At 42.1% G+C, this 23,022-nt stretch overlaps 1 protein-coding gene across 1 annotated transcript in view; it reads left to right on the top strand.

The window, feature by feature from the left end:
• The first annotated feature begins 9,460 nt into the window (after window positions 1–9,460).
• LOC138208921 (protein sidekick-1-like) overlaps window positions 9,461–23,022 on the top strand; it is a 239,670-nt gene continuing 226,108 nt past the window's right edge. Inside the window, exon 1 of the mRNA XM_069167153.1 lies at window positions 9,461–10,279. Coding sequence (XP_069023254.1) covers window positions 10,114–10,279 — 166 coding nt within the window. The 5' untranslated portion in view covers window positions 9,461–10,113. The remainder of the gene's footprint in view (window positions 10,280–23,022) is intronic.

Raw genomic sequence — 23,022 nt, forward strand, 5'->3', positions numbered from 1 at the left:
CTGCTCTGAATTCAACATCCTCCGTTCTGAAACCTAAACAGTCAAACTGAGCTGATCTGAAGTGAGATTTTTTTTTTCTAGATTTCTCCTCATCAGTAGCCGGCTACAAGAAAAATCTATTCCTGACATAACAAGACATGTCGTCCTACTTCAGTCACTGTTATGTGCAACACTTAGAAAGGTGTTTTTGTGGTATTCTTATTGTGTTGTCTGATGATTTTGATGTGTGTGTCTTTGCGAACCAAGCAGCCTACAGCCATGATGAAGGCACTTTAGGTATTTTTATATCACTAGTGGCACTTGTCGAGCTACTTTTTTTTTTACACCTTTTACATGTTGCCATCATGCTCATTAGTGTGCGACTATGGGTATTTATGCAACTTGCCATATGTTATGCAGGTACAGGACATAAAAAAGAAGAAATCCTAGGCAGGGGAAATGAAGAGTTTCTATGTTTGTCATCCCCACCGGGAGGAGAAAATGTATATTTGGCAGGAAGATAGAAATTGGAGGAAAGTAAGAAAAGAGTTTAGAGGAGGATGAGTAAAGGGCAGGGAGGTGCAGAGGGAAAGGGAGAGACGGCTGGATGGAAAAGAAGAAAATTAAAGCGTGTGTGTTTCCCTCAGGGCACGGCATCACTTTTCTCTAAGATCTCTGTAACACCCTACACCTTGTGGTCACTGGGAGTGTGTGCCTGGAGGCGTTGCCGTGCGCGAGTGCGTGCAGGAAAACACGCTCTCACAGGCCAGTAAAATGCCAAAGCAGACGTGCACACCAATAACAACTAAACGGTTGTTTATGTTTTTGTGACATCTGCGTTTCCATTTGAGCAGTTTGAAATCTGTTTTGCATTTCTCGTTCGTTTTCTTTCCTTTTATGTGCGGTTCAAGAGTGTACAAGTGTGTCCACCCCGTGTCCTGCTCCACCACAGTGTGATGCTAGATAATTGTATGTGATTACAGGTGCATCGGGAAGAGCTTCAGAGGGCGATCCCCAAAGTGCGCAGTGCAGCTCTCTGTGGCCAGCTGCGAGGCCCGGCAGTCAGGCCGGACTCATGAGGAGCTGGCCGCCGTGAGACGAGGCGGAGCTCCAGATTGACTGTCTGCTTTGTTGCTACGGGGACGACACGCAGCGGGGGAGAAGAGCTCAGGCGCGCACATGCACGGAGAACGTAAAACAAACACACAACCCGCAGACTCATCCGCGAGCACACAGCGCCAGGGCTTTCGTTTTGGATTTCTCTCTGCACCCTTTCTGCCCGGTCCACACAATGACCCTGAAATCGGTGGTTATATTCTCCCTTTTTCTCACTTCAATAGCCTCCCCTCGCTCTGCTTCCTCACTTACTTTTCTCCATTCTCCTTCCACAAAGCAGTCCTGAAAGCCCTGACTGTGATTTCACACCCCTTTCTATCAGCTCCACTCTCTAAAAAGTGATCCCTCTCCATGGCGATCTCCCTTTCTCCCAGTGGTGTTACACTTATCCACATATCCCTCCCTGTCTCTTTGAGTCCTCTACAGGTGTGACCTAACTCCTTACAATTTCCCCCTCATTTCCTTATACTCGCTGCCTTTTTTTATTATTATTATTTTCACATGAAAGGCTTTCCGCTACCCTCAACTCACCCTCATTCCTGCTCTTTCTTCTCGCTGCGCCCTCACCCTCTTTAGCCCCAGGAGATAGCTTGGATAACAGGTGGAGCCACCGGTTTTAGGGGGTTCAAGTTTCCATCTGCCTGAAATGCAAGAATGCAGTATCACCCCGGGCTGCAACGAAGCTAAACAATAAACCACCCCATGCACAGACACAAAGAGAGGCTCAGGAAGCATCAAGTGGAACCGTAATTATACGTGTGTTCAATTAGAAAAAGTAACTTCTATTTAGTCAGTATATTAGCTTTTAATATTATGCCCTCTGCAATTATTTTTCTCATAATTGCAAAGAAAACAAAAAAGAGGCAGAAAAAGAGGTCAGGAAAGAGACGGAACAATTTCTGTGCACAAATGGAAGCAAGGACACAAGCATGAGTGGACACACTGCACTACCAGCAGCCTACATAGAGGAACTTACTGCAGAACAGACAAGCTTCTGAGCTTCAATGCAGCCATGGCGTGTCAATACTGTAGCAGCGTCAACACAAGGGCCATAGCTCTGCCCTTTTCTCTTTCTATGCCCAGCAGAGGATGAGTTTGATATTGATGTAGACACTCTGGCTGGGTGTGGCGCACAAGCTGTGTTGAAGCTGAATTCATATCCAGCAGCCTGCGGCAATTACATGATGGTGAAAGAGCAGTCCCCCCCCCCCCCCAAAAAAAAAAAAAAAAAGAAAAAAGCTTTTGTGTTGATGGGAACAAGAGCTCTAAAAGCAACAAAAAAATAACCACTGGATGTTGTTAGTCAGCGTCCCACAGCTCTGCTTTAAAGTCTCTCTCTGTCGCCACTTTGCCATTGTGTGCATCTTCCCGGCACTCCACAGCTATGACAGGTCAGTTAATATTGACATTATCTCCCTCCACCACCGTGACAGCTCGAGCTGCAGGAAGCCACTCATTAGCTCCGCGTGCGCTCGTATATGTGCCTCACTGCGGGTGTGTGTGTGTGTGTGCGTGTGTGTGTGTGTGCCGGCGCGCACGGCCGTGTTGATTGCCGGGACAGAAGTCATTAGCCTCGTCAAACAGGTGTTAAAGAGACAGGAGACGGTCCCTATGTTTGCCTCTGAGAGAATAACAGAGATTGGTGTCATCGTTCAGCCCTATCACAGAGCCCCCTGTGGAGGTCATCTCGTCGCTGCACTGCGAGGGCGGTGGAGCGAGAGTGGGTGAGCACGGTGTGTGTGTGTGTGTGTGTGTGTGTGTGTGTGTGTGTGTGTGTGTGTGTCGGGGAGTGAGTGGGTCAGAGAGAGCAGATGTACCGTGCGTTGAGAGAGATGTCCATGCGTGTGTCATTTTAGATATCCGTCGGAAGTGACCTTACAAGATGAATTGTGTGTGTAATTATATGTGTTTCTGTCTGGGTAAGAAGCCACAGAAGGATGCTTTGGCGATAGAGAACAATAGATGGATTGAGGGGAGAAAATGCAGTGGTAATTGTGCTGGATACACAGGTAATTGGAAGCTAAATTGGCTTCAGAATTAAAACCTGTGAGCACTCGGTCTGTGAATTGGAAGCAGATAACCCTCTGTGTGTGTGTGTGTGTGTGTGTGTGTGTGTGTGTGTGTGTGTGTGTGTGTGTGTGTGTGTGTGCGCGTGAGTAGTGTGGGCACATTCCTGTTGAGAGATAGAAGGGGAAATATATAGACTTGAATGACTAATAAGAAGTGGACATGTTACAAAACAAACCCAGTAATGCTGAATTAATGCCCGAAGAAATGATTCCAAGCTGCTCCGGCTTTTATTTCAAGACATTGTGTTTTACTAAAGCTGACATTTATTCAAATGAATTTTACATCAACCGTTAGTGTATGCTCCTGTGAGTTCTTGTTAAGGACTATGGGTCTGCATGGATCATAAGGACCTGAGCTTTGAGGTTCAGTCTGGACCTCAGGAATACATATTGATAGTTGAATATTATAAAGTCAAGATTTACTGTAAAGTTTTTTTCTAGAGCTTTTGGCCAAATCTAATAGCTTTCTGCAGGTGTAATTAACTGATATATGGGGTTAGGTGGTGACATCTGGTCACATACATCCCCTTCCATTTGATAAAGAAGGCAGTGCGAAAGTAAAAAGCTCAGGAAAGTGAGTTTTGAATATTTAATCACAGGTACGATTCTTTTCATACCACAAATAAAAACAATTTAAACCTACTGATTATCAGTCCATTGAATATACTGTAGGTTTCGAAAGTACAATATTTCAGTATCATGTTACATACTATTTAAAATGTTGATAATAGGGTTATCCCTTACAGAAAAACCACATGAATTTCACATGTTCAAAAACTCATTTGATCACGTGATCATATACACGTGATTGTGCACATATGAAACGTGTATTTTGCACATGAGAAATGTGGTTTTGGAACACTTTCATGGTGTCAACTGTGAATCCTATGTTGATTTTTGTTTACCCACAATAAAAAAAATATTGCATAATATGCCATTTGTTTGCATCTTCGTTCCTTTTTTTCCATACAGCCCATGTTGATTCCCATGGAAAACCTTTTCCACTTATTTCCATGTTATCATATGTGGCAACATGTACATGTGTCCCATGTGGAAAACATGGGAAACTCGTGTTTTTTTCTGTAAGGGATGTTTATAGTTAAAGATTGTTTATTGTTCTATGCTACAAACTAAAATGCATTGTAATTGTCTTCTTAGATTAAAGTGCAATTAATTGATCACAGACCGTTTGTACAGGAATCAGCGCTCTTCAGAGGATTCTGAATAACCAGGGAAATTTACATTTTGGATGATAATAGTAACAAATTTTAGTTGGTGGCACATAATAACACAAATAACAGGTGGACAGAAGGCCAATCTCTCTATTCTCACATCTAAAAAAAATGTCAAGTTTTGATCACTTCATTACACTAAGTAATGACTGATCGTGTTTTGTTTTTTAATCATTTTTTATTGTTACATTTCCTGTGGTATGAATGGTTCTTTATGTATTTTCCTGTTTTTCTGAGGGTTTGATAAAGGCCTATAAAGGTGTTGGTCTGTGTGGTGTACTTGCCCCCATTAAATAAACAAATAAATTAATCCATTAAAAGTATTTCTGGATAAAAACTACGAACACAGTGAATATTGAGGGAAAACCCGACTCCAGTCTGATACATTTCAGAGAGAGAAAGTATGAATAATAATATAATAATATACTGGATCACCCAAAAATGTCAGCGTGCCATTACTTCTTGGTTCTGTGGTTTCTAGCTTTGGGGTGAGTTGTTCCTTTTTATTGGGCAATTATGGTTGTATCTTATATGAATACTGAAAGAATTTTAAACTTCCCTTGAAAATCAGGCTTTTATCAAATAAAATCTGGCCTGATACACCAGAGGGTAAAATATGATCAACTTATTACCTCAAACATTTCCCTTTATGAATTTTCAACCTTCTTTCGATTTATGATTTGGGTCAGTTCTGGAGAATTTCCCCCTGCAGCTAAATGTGTTAAAAATGCTGCTTACATTCATTCACATAACATTACTGCAATATCCATGACCTGCCTCAGCTGAAACAGGACACATAGTTACAGGAATGAGGCTGCTTTATTTGAGATGTGGGCTTGTGGAGGAAGAGCAGTGGGAATCTAAAAGAAGCAGTTTGAAGACAGTGAAAGCAGAGGTGTCAGAGGTGACCGGGGGCATAATTTTACTTAAAGCATGGTAATGTATTCAATTTCAGAGATACCTCACTCAAACTCAAGGGCACCAGTAGGACAGAAAGCTGTTTAAAAAAATTCATGCTTACAAACAAAAGAAAATAAGTCTTTAGGAAAAAAAGAAAAAAAAAAAAAGGACAATGACTGTTGCTGTGTCTGAGCAAGCTGGAAGGTTGAGAAAATGGTGATGGTATCATAGCAACTGGCAGGCATCCAAAATGTAGGAGCAGTCTGTCACTGTCTGCAAACATGTTACCGCTTGCCTGGTGTGGAGATGGGTGACTGGAGGTGCGGGCACGGAGGCCAAGATCCAAAGTTTTGAAGACCATTGGGTGGGCAGAGAGTTGGGACCAGGTCAGCCAGATCTGCTGTTGTTTGATTTTTAGCACCTTGTATCCGAGGAAAAAAAAATCTGAGAGAAAATACAAGGTTAGACAGGTGAACTGTTGTAAAGTTCTGCTATTGTGCAGCCAAGTAAAATATAATTAAGAGCCGAACAGCCCCCTCCCCAAAAAAAGACAGCCTTGTGGAGATTTGGGTCTGAGCTGATCAAACTTCTAAGGAATTCACTTAAAGCAGTGATAAACAGTTTTTATTTATGAAAAGAATTTAACGTGACAGGGGTTGCTCATACTGATAAACCCATATAGGAAATTATTCTACCACTTCCCTTGATTTTGACAGAGCTTTGTAGTGAACTTTACAGCTTTGGTTCACTCTCATTGCTCTCATGTCCCATTTTCTGTGGCAGCAGGCAGCTGTTTGCATTGACAAATCTCAGATAAATGCACGATACACTACCTACTCACCAATCTGACAAGCAGTGCTTGAAGCAGAAAGAAATAAGTGGCAGTACCCCCCCCCTCACTGTCATGCTGGCATTGGTATCAGCTGGAATCAGCAAATCATTAAATATTACACACAAAAGAAAGTAGGAGATATTGAGAATGTTCACAACAATAACATTTAATCAGGCTGACAACCATTTAATTTGCTAGAGTAACAAGTCTAGGTGAAAAACCTAGTATATGGCTGGACTGTGTATTAAACGCAAGAGGATTTTTAATTTGAAACCAGGTGAACTCCACGAGTAGGTTTTGTTATTGGATTGAATATTTGATTGTAACATACATTGAGCAAGCATTAGACATTTTTGGTGGGACAAACAACGTTATGAATACTGAATATGTTTAGATACTACAACGTTTTACGAGTATGTTTGGGGGATAAACCATAGATTCTATATACAAGTAGACGTAGTTTTCGGGTCTGAAAAACGAAGCAAATGTGGAAGTGCCATGAAGTGCAATACCACCGAGTGCCACGAGGGGCTGGCTCCAAAAAGTCTCCATAGACTCCCATTAAACTTCTCTCATTAAATACGGAATCTATACATTTTTTCCACTAGTTGTTATGGTGTTGTTAGCTAATGCCCTTCCTTTTTTTTTATGAGTTTTCTGGAAATCATTATCATTAATTAGAAAATAGGCCTCAAAAAGTCATTTGATTGACAGGCCTGCGGTACAGTCAGGTTTCTGCTATCGGTGGACGTGACGTAGTATCGTTGGGTTTCCAATCAGATCACATCAGATCTCCCGCTCGCTTGTCAGCTCGTCCAAATATGGTCACTTCTGGTTCCAAACTGCTCTGAGCTTGCAAGATGGCAACATGTTTTTATTGTTAAAAAAAAAAAAAAAATCCCATGATTTTACCTGGTTATGTTACTATGCAAAAAATACGTTGTTTTTTTTAAGCATATATCTTTCTGAAATCTGCATGTTTTAATTAGCAATTACTATTTAAAGTGAGCAAAAATCCAATATCAATAGGGATTAATAAGGATAATAATAATAACAATAGGCTCAAATTACCCAATGAATTAGTCATATTGCTTCATAAAACATATCTATCATGATCAGTGATGTTTTGGACACTTGGACTATAGTCATATTGGATCTACTCTCAACCATAGTATAAAGTGACCTTTGCTGTTCTCTTTAATATAGATATTTTGTGGGGTTGAAATAAACTTGATAGATAACCTAGCTCTTAGTTTGAAAGTAGGAGTAAAAGTGAAGGACTTTTACATGTATTTTTCAGCAGATTTTCCCTCACGGCAGTTGGATAAATAGTGCTACTTGTGACTGTGGAGACCAGCATTCGACTAATGTGGTTCTTCCATGATTCCTTGCATCTTGTATGGGAGCATCCCTTATGGTTATTTCATTGATTTAGTCACCCCTTTATATAAATCACACTCTATCATTCTTGTAGTAATTTTGATATAGAAAGTGGGATTTTGGTGCTTTAATGTCAAATATCGGAGTAAAATCTGAGGCTTTCACTGCAGGTTCAACCACAGAACCTTTTCATGGAAATTCTCAGTAGCATCCCAACCACTTTACTGGAAACATTAAGTTGGAACTGCTAAATTGGCTTGGATGGGAAGATAAATGGATGAGCTGAGGTGCTTGAGGACAGTGTGCTGGGGATGGCTAGACAACCCAGGGAGACTATTTGGCCACTCTGGGATGGGAAGTCTGTCTCTAAGGATTTATTCAGGCCATAAAAGATAAGGTCACTGTGTTGTAGGCTTTAATATTAATGTGCCATTTAATGACCCTCACCATGGAAGAAACTAGGTTATCAGTAGTAGTAAGATATAGCTCCGGGCAGTTATTTTGTAATGTGCGTGTAGCTGGACCACCAGCAGTGCTTCAGAGAGCTTCACTTTAGTCAAATAAAATGTAGTAGAATTTCTTGGAAGTTAGGAAGGTGAAAAATATTCCCACGCAATAGAGCCCTCTCATTTGTAGTCCTGCCTTGTACTACCTCCTCAACCAGTGAGACACAAATTTCCAAATAAGTAACAAATAATACCAAAACTAATAATACGAGCTCCTTTTATTCTATAAATGACGCTTGGTTTTCTATTTAAAGGAAACGGGTAAAAACAGACCTTTTCTGTGTGCGTGTGTAAGGGATAAGGGGAGGGAGGGAATAAGGGGGGGCGCCGTCCACCACGCTCTCGGTGCAGGAGTTGCTTCCCGCCCCCTTGTTCGGACTGTCCAATAAAAACAGCGGCAGAAACGGCTCCACCAATCAGCAGCGGCGGATGATAGTGAATGGAAGTTTAGTTTCTTGAGTTTGGGATAAATCGACGGAGAGATTAACGGAGAGAGTCGACAAATCCCGGCGCCGTCTGCGGTAAAAGTGAATTCAAACTTGATAAATATCGGTCGTTTGCTTTCTCTAAAGACTGCAAAACGCAGGCGCAACTTAACAATATATATATATAAAAAAAAAGGGCTAAACAAGAGCCCTCTCTCTCTCTCTCTTCCCCCGCCGAGTCTGTGTGGAGGAGAGCAGGTGTTCAGTTCAGAAGAGACGCTTCGCCTCAGTCGGCTCCCCCCCCAAACCTCAACAGGGTGCCGGGACCCAGGAAACCGGCTAAAACGTCGCTGAGGTGGTGGTGGTGGTGGGGACAGAAACTCCCGTGAGTACAAAGGGACAACGATAAAGGAGTGTGAAAGGCGGTTTCTTGCTTCGGACTGACTGTTTTTGCGGGACCGGTGAAGACTCCGGACTCCCGTGTCGCAGCAGCGGCAGTGAGAGTCTCTCTAACGGCTGTTTTTCTCACTTCAGACCGACCACATTTTTTTTTGTTGGAGGTCTTAAGTACGAGCTCCTCCTCGGCAGCGTGTGGCCACTCAAAGGTACAAAACTCTCCCTTTTTTTTTTTTTTTCCGCTGAGAAACTTGTAACGGGTCCGTGTTTTTTTTTTTTTTTTTTTTTGCTAACCTGTTGTGTAATTTTTTTTTTTTTTTTTCCGTGTAATTCGAGCTGCAAGCGCTGTACGGTGCGACAAGTTAAGTCCAGCCGAGGAAAGAGTCGCCCTTCTGGGGGAGCAGAGGGGATTTGGACCCGCTGACACTTCGGGGTCAAACAGTTAAAATTGGATTTCTAAGTTGTGCTCAGATATATAAGACTGCAGCCCACGTTTTTTTTCCACCAGCACACTTGGGGAGAGGAAAAGCCCTGGAGCGACCTTTTTTTTTTTTTTTTTTTTTTTTTTTTTCCCAGTTTGCTTGCGGACCAAATCCAGAGGTATTCACAGAATCAATTACTGGATTGATTTTTCTTTTTCTTTTTTCTTTTTTTTTTTCCCAGAGCATGCACTCATACAAGCAAACCACGGCTGGATAATTTACGTGTTTTATCGCTTCTCTGTTAATACGACCACTATCTAAACGGCCAAATGATCCGCGGGACAAATCCCCGGTGAAGACATATAAAAACCCCCCCCCCAAAAAACAAGCGCGGATTTGAGGTCGATAACGGGGAATAAGCCGATAAGTCTCACACAAACACTCAAATGTATTAATTCGGTGCTCGGATCAATCCAAATGAAAATGAGGTATCACAGGTCGCAGACACACACGGACTCCGCAGCCGCAGTTAGGGATCACGGTGCAGTTACACCGTGAAGTCAGACCACTGAGGGAGACTCGTTCAGTCTTGTTCCTCCGTTCCCCGCTGATTACCGACTTTTGGACACCGGAGCTGGGAAGTTTTAGAGCGGGGATCTTGCCAGCAGAGCAGCGGTGAAGTCCCGGAGCTCTGATCTTCGCCTCATCGGGAAAAAGCGCGGGGAGCTGCCGGTGCTGAAGCCCGATCCCCTCTCCGCCCGGACTTCTTCTCATTCGTGCGCAGAGTTGCAGAAGCAAAAAAGAAAAGAAAAAAAAGAAGCATAAGCGGACACTCTTGGCCCCCCTCTCCCGCGGGATGAAACCGGGAATTAGCCGTGAGGGATCTCCGGAGCGTGTGGAGGGAGCCGCAGCGGGGAGCCGGCAGATGATGACGGGGACCGGGACGACCCGGGGTGGGAGTCGGTGTCTGCCTCTCTTTCTCCTCCTCCTCGGCAGCAGCTGCCACATGTTGCACGGCCAAGGTAAGAGCTAAACTCCCAAGAGCCCTGGGTCAAAATGTCAGATGATGCACACTAAAGAATATTTCTCTAAGCATTGAGGCATATTAATATTGTTGGCGTTTCAAGGGTATTCACAAAGCAAAAACACCTGACAGGCTCATTTGTCACTGATGTCATGAAGAACAAGGGGAGACTGAGATGAAGACTCCGAAACCGAGAAAAAAAGGAGTGATTTATCAGACCAAGTACAGCAGTGTGTCTGTGAATTGGGATCTGGGTCTCTGCAGTAGGGGAATGGAAAGTGGGGTGATTTTTTTTTTTTTGGGGCCAAAAATTGGTGTGTTTCCCTGAGGGGGAGGGGGGGGATTGAGCAAATTGGATGTGTAAATTATCATTATTGTTGTGATGCATGGATTGTAGGATTAAGGTATTGAGGATGTATATGGGTGTGTGTTTGTGTGTGTGTGTGTGTGTGGGGGGGGGGGGGGGTGAGTGTTACAGTTTCCAACCACCGATAATCCCCCTCTTAGCCAGTGACCTGCTTAACTACAGCTCTTGATTTGACACAAAAACACACAAACACACAGACACAAGCAGCCTCGCGCACTGTATTCATTTAAGTTGGTCTCCTATAAGTCCAGTGTTGACCCTGTTGTGCTGGCAGGTGTCCAGATTAGTGTGTGTGTGTGTGTGTGTGTGTGTGTGTGTGTGTGTGTGTGTGTGTGTGTGTGTGTGTGTGTGTGTGTGTGTGTGACCGGTGGTTGCAGAGGCTTGTGTGGAGTAGTTGTTGAATATGGCAACAGGAAAGAAGACAGATGTGATGAGATATTGATTCCTGACCAAAGCTGGAAATAGTGCGTCACCACGTTACATGCAATTATGTGGTCTTTATTTTTTTGTAGCTACAATGGAGAGGAAATGTGTGTTTTGCTGTGTGAAGCGTGTGTCTGTGTATGTGCCCATGTACCTCATGGGAGCATGTCAGTGTTGCAAAACAAAAGCACAGAAAAGGTCAGGCCGGTGTTGACACTCAGTTTTCTCTGGGTCACAGATGGCGTGGTGGGCAGAATATAAGGCTGAGACTTTGGGGTGATGGGGAGGAGGGGGGGGGGGGTCTTAGGAATGTGTGTGTGTGTGTGTGTGTGTGTGTGTGTGTGTGTGTGTGTGTGTGTGAGAGAGAAAGAGAGAAGTGGGGGAAGCACTATTTGCGAACACACCGAATATGTGTGCTGTTTAAGTGCAGGGAAGTGCCTGCATGAGTGTGAAAGAGGGAGCACAGGGAGAGGAGGAATGGGGAGGGTGAGAAACTCAAGAGTGTGGCCAAGAGGTGAAGGAGGTGGTGTAAGAAGGAGCAGAGAAGGGAGAGGGGAGCGGTCGGGAACAGGGGGGTGAGAGGAGAAAATGTGGAGGGAGGGGTGGGGGGGGAATATGCGGCGCACCGTGCTTGTCACTCAGACTCTGTGCCTGCAGTTCAATCGATGATGATGGTATGACAACACCTCTGTGTGTGTCAAAAGTTGCTCTCCTCTCCTTTTTCTTCCCCCAGTCGTCACACTCTCCGTCTCCCTGTCTCCCTCCCTCCCTCCCTCCCTCCTGAGGCTGCAGAGTCAGCTCCTTCCGTCCTCCCATTAATGTCAAGGTCTCACCACCAGAACCCACGGTACCACACCCCCAGTTGTCCCACCCACATACCCAGCGACCCCTCCCAGCTGTCTGGCCTGAAGGGGCGGGGGTGAACTGGATATGACAGTGAAACACATTCAGAACGAGGCTGGTTGTGGTGGAAGTGGGGAGGGTGGGTTATTGATTGGAAAAAATGTGCCAGGCGACCAATCGAAGGCTGTAGATTTTCCAGGTTCCGACCCTTCTATCCCCAGCATTTATTAGGACGTTTTATTTTAGGAGAAAAAGGATGAAATTCATGAGCCAAGGTTGATCCTCCTGATCTCTCTCCGCCTTTCTCTCCCTCTCTCCCTCTCTCCATCCTCCCTCTCTGCCCCTCTCCCTCTTTCACTCTCTCTCGCTCTCTCTCTCTGTCTCCTTTTCTCCCAGTCAATCGATGCCCACACCCCTCCTCATAAATGCGAGGGTTTATATGAGCCAACTCTCGTCTCTGGGAGCACATTTAAATAAGCTCATCGATCTTTCATTTTAGAGTTTAAGTGACGGCAGCATTTTACTGTCTCTCTCCTCTCTCTCCTCCCTCCCCCTCCTCTCCCTCACCCTCACCCCTTCCTCCACCTCTCATCTGCTCACCTCTCCACCGACCCTTCTTTATTCATAACTTATCCCTCTGCCCCACACTCCCTCCCTCCCACTGCCTCCCTCCCTCCCTGCCTCCCTCCCACTGCCTCCCTGTCACTGAGTGGGTTCTGCTCCACAGCTGTTTGACTGATTCACATTTGCAGCATGGATTCAGACACAGCCTCATTCTACACTTAATATTCTGTGTGAAGTCAAGGATGGGTCACATTCAGTGTGTTTCAAAATGTCAATTATATTCTACATCACTAACAGACAGAGGCCAGAATGCCTCACTGTCTTTAATGATGCTGCTGAAAGTTGAAGATCTCGCAAACAGTTCCAGATTTTCTGAAAACAGCCTTGTTTTAGTTGAATTTAAGTTGAATTGAGTCCATTTTCAACATGACTTTCAGACATTTTTGAAAACCTACACCACACAGGACCTTGTAATACTTTAAAACGCAAAACTGTCCAAAGTCACAAGGGGTTCTCGTAACAACAGTGTTATGGACCATTAGGTTTATGATACGTGGAGAACGATTTTGTCCCAGTTGCTAAGGTGGATAATGATAATGGTCTATAAGTAGCCAAAGTTCAATGAAAAAATACTGCTGGTTGTCATTATTACTAACCTTGCCCAAGGTAATCGCATAAAAATGTGGCTTGAGCATCCCAGCTGTTAAACCATTGCACTTTCCTTTCATAGGAAAAAATAAATTGCACAAGTTTCACCAAAGTTTACTTTCTTACCATGAGTTTGGAAGTTGCCTGTCTCTTCAGCTATAGGCCAAGAAAAGACTTCCGGCCACTTATAAGTGGGTCAGCATTATAGTGCATCTATGAGTGTGTGATTAGGTTGGATATGACACATGCCATTGGCTCCGCTAAGCCCAAGCTTGGTGTTGGTTGGACCACTGGGAATGCTTAAGTGAATTGAGGTCACAGATTGGACATTTGGATGGTGGGCCAGCAAAGTTCTGAGCATGATGTCAAAACCCAAATCAACTAGACTGGCATGCAGTTTTACACACACACACACACACACACACACACACACACACACACACACACACACACACACACACACACACACACACTCGTCCTTCTCTCTCATCAGTGTCAAACAGTCAAAGCGGATGTGGGAATTTGCTTAACCCGGCTGTAATGAGCAGAGAGTGAATTAGAGGCCTCATTTAAGTAATTATCATTGTCCACGCAGCTCGGCCTTATCATGACTTTTTCCACCTCTCTGACACTCTTACGAATATCATGACTCTAGTTTCATTTTGCATCATCTTCCACCTTGTTTTAATATCTTCCACTCTTTTCAGAACAGTTGAAGTTATTTGTATCAGAAGTGGTATTACTAGTATTAAAGCACACTTATTACTTCAGCATGCAACCTGCGGAATTTGACGTATTTAAAGTTCGTTATAAAACATTGTGCACGTGCTCTTTCTTTGCCCACAGACAAGTATTTAATCCCATATTCAAATTCTGGAGGCCTCTGGAGAGACTTGACAGTCTGATAGATTGCTAATATATGTGTGTGTGTGTGTGTGTGTGTGTGTGTGTGTGTGTGTGTGTGTATTGGAGGAGAAGACAGTGGGAGTGTGTGTATGTGTGTGTGTGTGTGGGGGGGGGGGGGGGGGGGGAGTGGGGTTGCCTAATAAATGTCAGGTTAGTGAGGTCTAAGAGGAAGTGAGGTCCCTAGTCGACTCCCTTATTTCCTGTCTGTCAGGAGGAACAAATCACCAAAGTCTCCACAGCCAGCTGACACTTTGCACAGTGTGTGTGTACATGTGTGTGTTGGCTCGCCTCTGTGTGCACACTTGGTACGTTGAGGAGATTTTTGGTTTTGACAGTACTGCAGACTCCATATGCGTGTGTCTGTGTCACGCTGATGCCAACCCTCCATCAGTCTTAAGTGTTTTCTTCTCATAGGAGACAAAGTGGCAGCTATGGAGAAGCAGCCCGAAACTCCTGATGGAAGATAATCACGTGTGCGTGTGTGTGTGTGTGTGTGTGTGTGTGTACAAAAGAGGGTGCATCTATCCCATCCTCTCTGTTCAGAAGCACACACATAAACATGCAGTACAGTCAATGAGGTTTTTTTTTTTGGTGAGTCACTGAGGTCATTAAGAGGTCAGCTAGGTCATGTTCCCTATTCTAGTACAGTGATAAGCTGAGTGTGGTCAGTTTAAGGTACAAATCTTTCCACATATAACATAAGGCACACATATAGTTGACAAAAGTTGTGTGTGCGTGAAATCTACTGTGTGCTTCTGCCCAGTCAGTTATCTTCGTGAAAAGATGCATTTTATAGGACTTTTCCTCAAGAATATTCCTCAGAGCATTGAAAAATGAACCAAGTGGCATCCCCTGCTATCCCCCCTGCCTTCCTCTCTGTCTAGCTTCTTTTCGCCCTTCATTTTCCTGTGTTTGTTCTCCTCCCTCTGATTCTTTCTTTCCTCTGTGTCCCCTCATACGGGACAAAAGAATCCATCGCTGCAGGCCACACAGGTGGAGAGAAGGCTGTTTTGCTGTGTAGTCCTCAGTGTTTATTATGTAAGATAGGGGGAAGAGGTTGCTATTGATCCAATGTGAATATGTCTGTAAGAGGTGGGGGGTGGGGTGTGTGTGTGGGAGGGGGGGTGTTACAGTGCAAAAAAAGCTTATCTTGTACTTTTTAAGATGTTTCTTAAGCGAGACGTTCAAAAACAGCAGAATGCTTGTAAAACTATTGGCTGGAAGACGTTGCCAACAAAAAACTAACGGCTAAATTGGTGGACAAACAGACAGATGGGTGAACGACCATGCGCTTGCACACTTTCGCAATAATAGTGCTGATTTGTTATGTTTCGTGAGTAAATGTCCTTTGGTGAAGATTTGCTTCTTTTTACTGTTTTTTTACACCCATAGAATTTATACCTTTGTATTTTGGACTGTTGTTTGGACAAAACAAGACATTTAAAGGTGTGTCCTTGGGTTCCTGCAAATTGTGATACATATTTTTTCTTAGTTGGTTGACATTTGAAATGCTGAAGCAGTTATATAAGAACATAACGGGCACATTAATCATTGAAGAAAATGACTGTTAGCTGCAGCTCTTATTGTACTACACTGTTTAAAGGTACTTGGTGCAGGTAACTCAATCATTGCCATAATTGTGTATTGCCTTTATTGCTTTATTTTTCTACAATGGTTGATAACAATCATCAGCAGTATTGATATTTGTCGTATCAATTCCCCAGAATCTCCTAACAGACTAATATATGTGTTGAACAATCACAGCATTGAGCTGTACAATCTTTGATTTGACATTATTTTTTAATAAATATAGCTAAAAATAGAGCCATATGAAATTAGTATTGTAATATTAGTGTATTATTTTAGTCTTGTTGAAGGTCTGGAGAAATATATTAATATCTAATATTGTGTTCGTGTGCATAGAGGAACCAAATCAACTCTCTGCCATAAAGGAGCATCCGTCTACTGGTCTGAACCTCCAAACATCTGACGTTTAGCTTTCACATGAAAAGCTCAATAGTTTAAATCAAGCAGCACGGTGATTTCTAAAACCAGGTTTTGTGCAGTTTGCCTGAGGGCTTTGTCTTCATCCAAAAGTAATAATTTGTTGTCTGAAATTGGTAAATATAAATCTGATTAAGACCATGTCAAAACAATACTTTCTAGTGGTTGCTGTACAAATTAAAGACAGTTACACACTCATTTACTAAGACTTCTGGCTATTGAGAAAATAAAACGGCTTTGGGGAGTTGTCGTCAAGAAGTGTTAGTTTCACTGTTGAGGAGTTACGGTGTTTTTTTTTTTTTTTAGCAGCCAAGTGAGATACTACAGACTGCAGCTCATGATATATGTTCCAATAATGTGCTCTCACACCTTCCTAGAAATGGAATATAATTTACTTGAAATAAAAAAAATTATATTCCTGCAAGCTTTGATAATTAAATCTTCTGATCTAATTTAACACGTGTTATATTCAATTGATAGAAAATTGGTATCCTCAACAAGAATACTTGAAATGGTTATAATCAAGTTTTTTTTTAAAATAACAATCTATGAGATAGCATTACAAAAAAAACAATAGAATACAATAATATATCAGTCAGACTTTCCAGAGAATACTTCTGTACTTTTACTGCCAGACTTCTGTTGGTATTTTAATTGTCTGAAACTGTGGTATTGGTACTTTTACTTTAGTAAATAATCTCAGTTGGACAGTTTAGCAGCTAAAGAGCCACAAATTTCCCAGAGGAGTTGGTAGAGATCAAACACAAAGCTACAAGAGAGTGAATACTGGCCATCCATCAGGTGGTCAGAGATACAACACAAAATGAATAATACATGTTGTTCTGTAACTGCTGCATGTGGAAATGAAAAGCTGTTTTGACAACAAATTTGCCATTTGTCTATGTGTCAATGTTGTGTACAGTTTATGTTGCCTTCAGGTGGTTAAAAAACACCTTCACTAACAAGATCCTTCAATATAGTGCTCAGCGAACACCATGATATCAACAAAGACTGAGGATGACAAGTTTTACAGAGATGGAATTTAATGCATGATGGACTACAGTACACATAGATATGATTACATGTAGTTAAATGTCATCCCTGGAAGGCTAATACACAAGTGCAAATGCTATGAAAAGAGAGACACCCCAAAACCTTGACCGGCCATCCTTCGTTCTTATTCTGAATTGGATAGTTTTTGTGGAATTTAATCTTGGCTGCTTGAGACCTTTGGGTATTTTTCTTCCTACAGCATCGGATTAAAAACAAAACAAAACATGAAAAGCAAGGAAACCAAAAGTGGCAGCAAAAAAATAAACCACAATCATGAAACACCTTGTCAAATGTGAAAGGGGTTTAAGGTATGGATATATAAAAATGTAAAAAAATAAATAATCCACTGACACAATAGATTCTCATTTGTAAAAAATAGTTTTGCTTCATTCTCTTTTTTGGAGATAATTGTGAAAAAGTTATGTCCCTCTCCGACTTTCAGTGCTTTTTAAAATAAGCAGCAGCGAGAGGACGATGAGACAAAAACTAATAAATGAAACCGGGAGCCACTGTGACAGTTCCATCACATGTAGTACATTTTATGGGTTTTAATGGTATTAAGCACTTTGAACCCTGTGATGGCAATAATCAGTGCAAAGTTATGTACACCCCAGTGCCTCTTAAAAGGACCACAGCTAGCTGCATGAGGATTAGTCTCTAATCAAGGCAATAATTATACATGCACTCCACATGGAATAAATGTTTGTGAAACCTATTTTGTAGATAAATACTGCAGTTTGTTTGCTGTATGTTCCACAGTTGTGTTAAATATGACCCGATGATATATTTATCACCATTTTTCAAGCAGAGCTTATTAGCAGTTTACCTCCTTCTCTCCAGGCTTTTCTTTACTTTCGCCCTGAAGCCATGCTTAGTTGTCAACTTATTAACGAGTTTAATGAGCTACCAGAAAGAGTTCCATAGTGGGTTCCGTGGAATCACTGCGTAATATTTGTGTTGTGTGTTGTTATTGTATTTATTTTTGGACTGAAGGCAGGATTGAGGAGAAGAAATTTCATCAGTGTGTGTTTGATTAAAAAAGAGGAAGCAATGAAGAGGAAGTTTCTTGTTTACTTTTTGCGACATACAACAGAAAACAATTTGAGCTTTATTAATTTCTAGTTCCAGGATGTGATATGAAAACTACTTCTTCTTCTTTTTTTTTTTTGTTTTTTTTTTTTTGCATAAACTGCTCACCACCATCGGTTTTCCTCTTTTTGAAAGTGGAATATCAGGTCGAGGACTAACACCTAAAAAAAACCAAAAAAAAAACCTGTCATGATCATATCATTGCTCACAATATCAGCTCAGCCAATCCAAGTTGAGCTGATGTTGTGAGCAATATGGTTCTCGCGTTTCAAGACATAATAGTTGCTCATTAATGGTCCATGATCTGGTCCAGACTGGGAATGAGAATTAACTATATTTTGTGCGTCAAGTACATTTCCTTCCTCAACAAACACTAGCAAAGCCAACGTAGGTGTTTATGTCCAGTGTATGTCCGTGTTTACCAGCTTCTTCTTCTTCTCTGCCTATACTGGTGAACTGCACGGCACATTTTGGCCGGTTACCTCCACCTGTTGATAGGTGCAACAGTGTGACACCGTTTATCGGACTGTGTTGCATCATCTGTGTGCACGAGATAAACAGTTCAATAACACCACTGGAGGTCTGAGACTCTACAGGGAAACTCTGAATGAAAGGGACTAGATGCAATTGTGATTTCCATTATTAATTTAATAGAAGCAGAGTTTTTTCACGCTGCAGACGACACACTGAGTGACTTCACTTTAGGGATGCTTTAATTACTGTACATTCCTGCAATTAGTAATTCATCGATGACGGTTTATGATATTACATATGATTATAAGTGTTACATGCTGTGCAAGAGTTTTTCCAGATAGAGCTTACAATACACTGTCTTAGCAATACAGTGTATTAGCCGTGTTTTCTCCAAACATTAAGCAGAAAAATATTTAGGAATAATAATCACAAACATATTCATAAGCTATGTTTACATGCATTTTACATTTTCTCTGTGGCACTTAAGTCATCTGGTACAGTTTATGTAAATATGTAATGATTTACACATGACCTTATGGAGGCAATATTGAGTAAGGAGGGCCTCACTCAGGTTTTTTTTTAATTATTATTATTGAAATTTATGGAAACATAAAACGTAACAACATTTTAAAATCAACAAGAATCACAGGTTTTGGTGTGACGAACAACAAAAGGCAATCAAGGAACAGATTCCTACTTACAGGAACAACTGGTGGAAATAAAATAGCAGGTGGCTGGTGATACATCAGAGGGACCCACACGCACTCCCTCTCTCCTAACACCTGGGGAATGCCTTTAAAACCGCAGACTTGCACTGCCAGTCATTTAGTGACAGCACTAGATTAGTTGAAGGCTTAAGAGCAGTCTCACAGTGAGGTGAAGAAAGGGACTCTCTTTGCCTCATTCTGAGTGTTTCAGTCAGTATTGGGATTTCAACTGGCAACCTTCCAGTGGGTCCCACTTCAGGCTGTCTCCATTGCTTTCTCTGCCATTTCTTCTCTGTCTCAATTCTCTTCACCTTGTTTCTTTTAGTGCAGCCATCTTCACTGGAGCATCCACAGGGCGTGGAGTAATATGGAGGGAGGGTTGTTCAGTTGAGGATCAAATGCTGTACTCTGTACCAAATACACCTGGCTGTGGCTCTTTATTTGTTTGTGGATGTTGTCATTGTGTTGGGACCATCACAAACTATTTGAATGGGATCTTTGCATAGTGAATCACCACTCACAAAATATTACTGAGGTCAGGCTGGGTTGAGGAGAGGTGCAGGCGTGTACATTATTGTGAGTGTATTAGAGCAGCTTGATTTATTTGTTCAGTCCAAGGGCTTTACCCTGCTGCAGGGGTGTGTTCTCAGCTTGATGCGTTTGATCTGCCACAGGTGTTTGAGAGGGTGGCTCTCTGTGTGTGTGTGTGTGTGTGTGTGTGTGTGTGTGTGTGTTTGTGGACACTTGTCTGTGTATGGTGATTTATGCTATAGGCTCAGAGCAAAAAATACCCTTTTTGATCTCATCCAGGAATAGGCAGTAAGCATTATACTGTGTGTGTGTGTGTGTGTGTGTGTGTGTGTGTGTGTGTGTGTGTGTGTGTGTGTGTGTGTGTGTGTGTCTGGCCAGAGGTTTTTAGCTCAGTCCTTTGATCCAAGGTACAGGTGGGCATACCTCTGTGAGGGGCCAGCCAGCAGCATGGAGACTTGGCTTGCGCTACAGAAGTGTGTTTGTGTGTCCAAAATCAAAAGTGGTGGCTTGTGTTTGTAATACATGTGTATGTATGTGCATTAGTGTGTTTGCAGCACACACGGAAACCCTGGTATTTGCCATGTTGGTGTCTCATTAATAATAGTAATAATAAACATGATGTCTCATATTTTTTATTTCCAGACTGATTAACAAGAAGCAATCACTTAAACCATTTATCCTTTCATTCCTAGTAAAGTGTACACAAATATCATATATCTGTGCCCAGTTGCAGTGGGTCCTAATTGTACTTTTACATGCACATTCCAGTGTGTTAATTCCATACTGGGAGTTACATGCAGGGATAAGAGAGATTAATTATTGCAATCGTACTGTCAGAGGACTGGAGTCGTGCACACTGTCAGGTGTATGACCTGACTTTGAATAAACCACCAATCACTTTTAGTCAAAACAGTAAAACAACCAAACTCAGTCAGTTTTGGATTATTGCTTTGTATTGATGTTGGCAGTTTTTCTCCCTGCTAGTTTTTCTTCTACATTTTATGCACATCAGGGACGACTTTCTTTGCCACAATTGGCACACAGATATTCAACAGTCGTGCTGCCGGGGTCTGATCAGATGTAAGACTGTAGATATTTCATGTTTCTGTTTTGTTTTGAAACACATGGTTTAATGCCTTGTACTGTCTATTTGATTTCAATCATCTTCATTTGGAGAACCATCCTTTTGTATTTGTCTTTTCATCAGCCTGGGCATATCGCAGTGACATGGTCCACTAGAAACTGGATTGCTATCAGTAGGTGCACTTTTCCACAACTCAAGTGTATTTTTGTTAATTTTGAGCTGGGGCTGTTTTACAGCAAAGTGCATGCGAGTCATCAGTTTCAGTTAAAAGTACCATAAAAGTGTTTTCCATGACGATTAGTGTTGGTAATTAAAATTAATTGTCAAAACTGAGTAGTTACATTCTTCCTAATGTGTATGTATTTCCCCTCTTTTATTAAATTAGTGTTTTGATTGGCGTGGGGTCGAGCAGACAATAGTTGGGGTGAACTGTTCCTTTAGAGAGAAGAAAGGTGGTGCTGATTGATGGACGAGGGAATGAATGGGCACCCAGATGGATGAGAAGATATGCTGATACGAAGAAAAGTAATCAAAGAGAGAAAATAAGCAATTCAAAGAGATGGTAAAAGCAAAGGGAGAATAGGATGTCAGTTATAGGGTCACTGGAGTAGATGGATAGATGAGAGAAGGCCGCACCGAGGCGAACAGACATAATCAAAGATTCTTAGTCAAGACGGATGAAGTGAGTTCCTCAAAGAGAAAGACTAAGAGGAGAGAAAATAGTTTGTTGGCTAATGGACTCACTTTATCTATTTTCATTGCCATTCTTCTAATTCCCCTCTTGCTCACTTCATCTTTCTCTCCAATCGTTGCACATCATTCTTTTCTTCTATGCCTCCCTGCGTCACATCTTTCTCTCCTTTCTACCACTTACTTCTCTCCTCCACTCATCGTAATTGGGAAGAGGAGGTACACATGCATTCATCTCATTAAGTGCACACGCAGACACACACACGCACACACACATGCCATTCTAACAGACACTTTGTTATCGTGGAGTACAATGAACATGTGTGTGTGTGTGTGTGTGTGTGTGTGTGTGTGTGTGTGTGTGTGTGTGTGTGTGCGTGCACCGAGTCATAAGTCGTCTCTCATAGGATTCACTTTATCTTGTGAATGTGGGAATAGAAAGAAAGAAAGGCAAACAAATGAAAATAAAATGAAAGCATTCGAGCAAAAGGAAGAAATTAATTATCTTGTTTGCCCGTTGATGCAAACGTACGGTGTGCTCAGCTCCTGTAGAGTTTGTACTCACACACGCACATGCACACAGACACACACACACACACACACACACACACACACACACACACACACACATGCACACACACACACACACACACATACACAAGCACACACAAAGACTGAAACACTCTCATACTTCAGTCATCTTGAGTTATGTCCCAGCCTGGTGGCTCAGCTGTGTTTTCTACAGTAGCTGTGTTTGACTCAGCAGAATGTTCAGGCCGGTCAACAGTGCCACTCATTGTTTCGTTTGGCTGGTTGCGTTTTCAACCTGTCATCACTTCACTCCATTGGATATTAGGGTTGTGACAGAACACAAAATTCATGGCTCCATATGAACCTTCGTTTTGGAGTCATGTTTCAGTGAAACAGAAAAAGCTAACAAATACTTGGCATTATTTTTAAAAGACAAAAATATTAAAATGTGCCATATCGGCCAAAATTCTGAATGTAACAGAGAAGGCAATCAAATGCTGCATTGTCAGTGTATATTGTGAATAAAAAATACTTTTAGCCGTTTGCTCTTGAGTATAAAATAGAAATGGCTACATATTCATAATTGAAATTGAATTAATTAACATAATTGACTATTAAAGCCAGCAGTGCAATTTTAGCTTTAGAATTGCACCAAGTAAAGCTGCCTTTCTCTTTTCATGTCATCACTACGGACACAGACATCATATTTTAGAAAACGGAATCAGATTTGTTATCGGACAAAAGCGAGCCTGAGCTTTGGTATTCACACCCAGCGAGCCCAACATGCCGGTCGGTACTGTATTAGATGTGCGTGCCCTTCACATTGC

The sequence above is a fragment of the Embiotoca jacksoni genome, unplaced genomic scaffold (assembly GCF_022577435.1).
Source record: "Embiotoca jacksoni isolate LCO1_2020_lvr unplaced genomic scaffold, fEmbJac1.0.p SCAF_4, whole genome shotgun sequence".
In the NCBI taxonomy this organism is placed as follows: Eukaryota; Metazoa; Chordata; class Actinopteri; family Embiotocidae; genus Embiotoca; species Embiotoca jacksoni.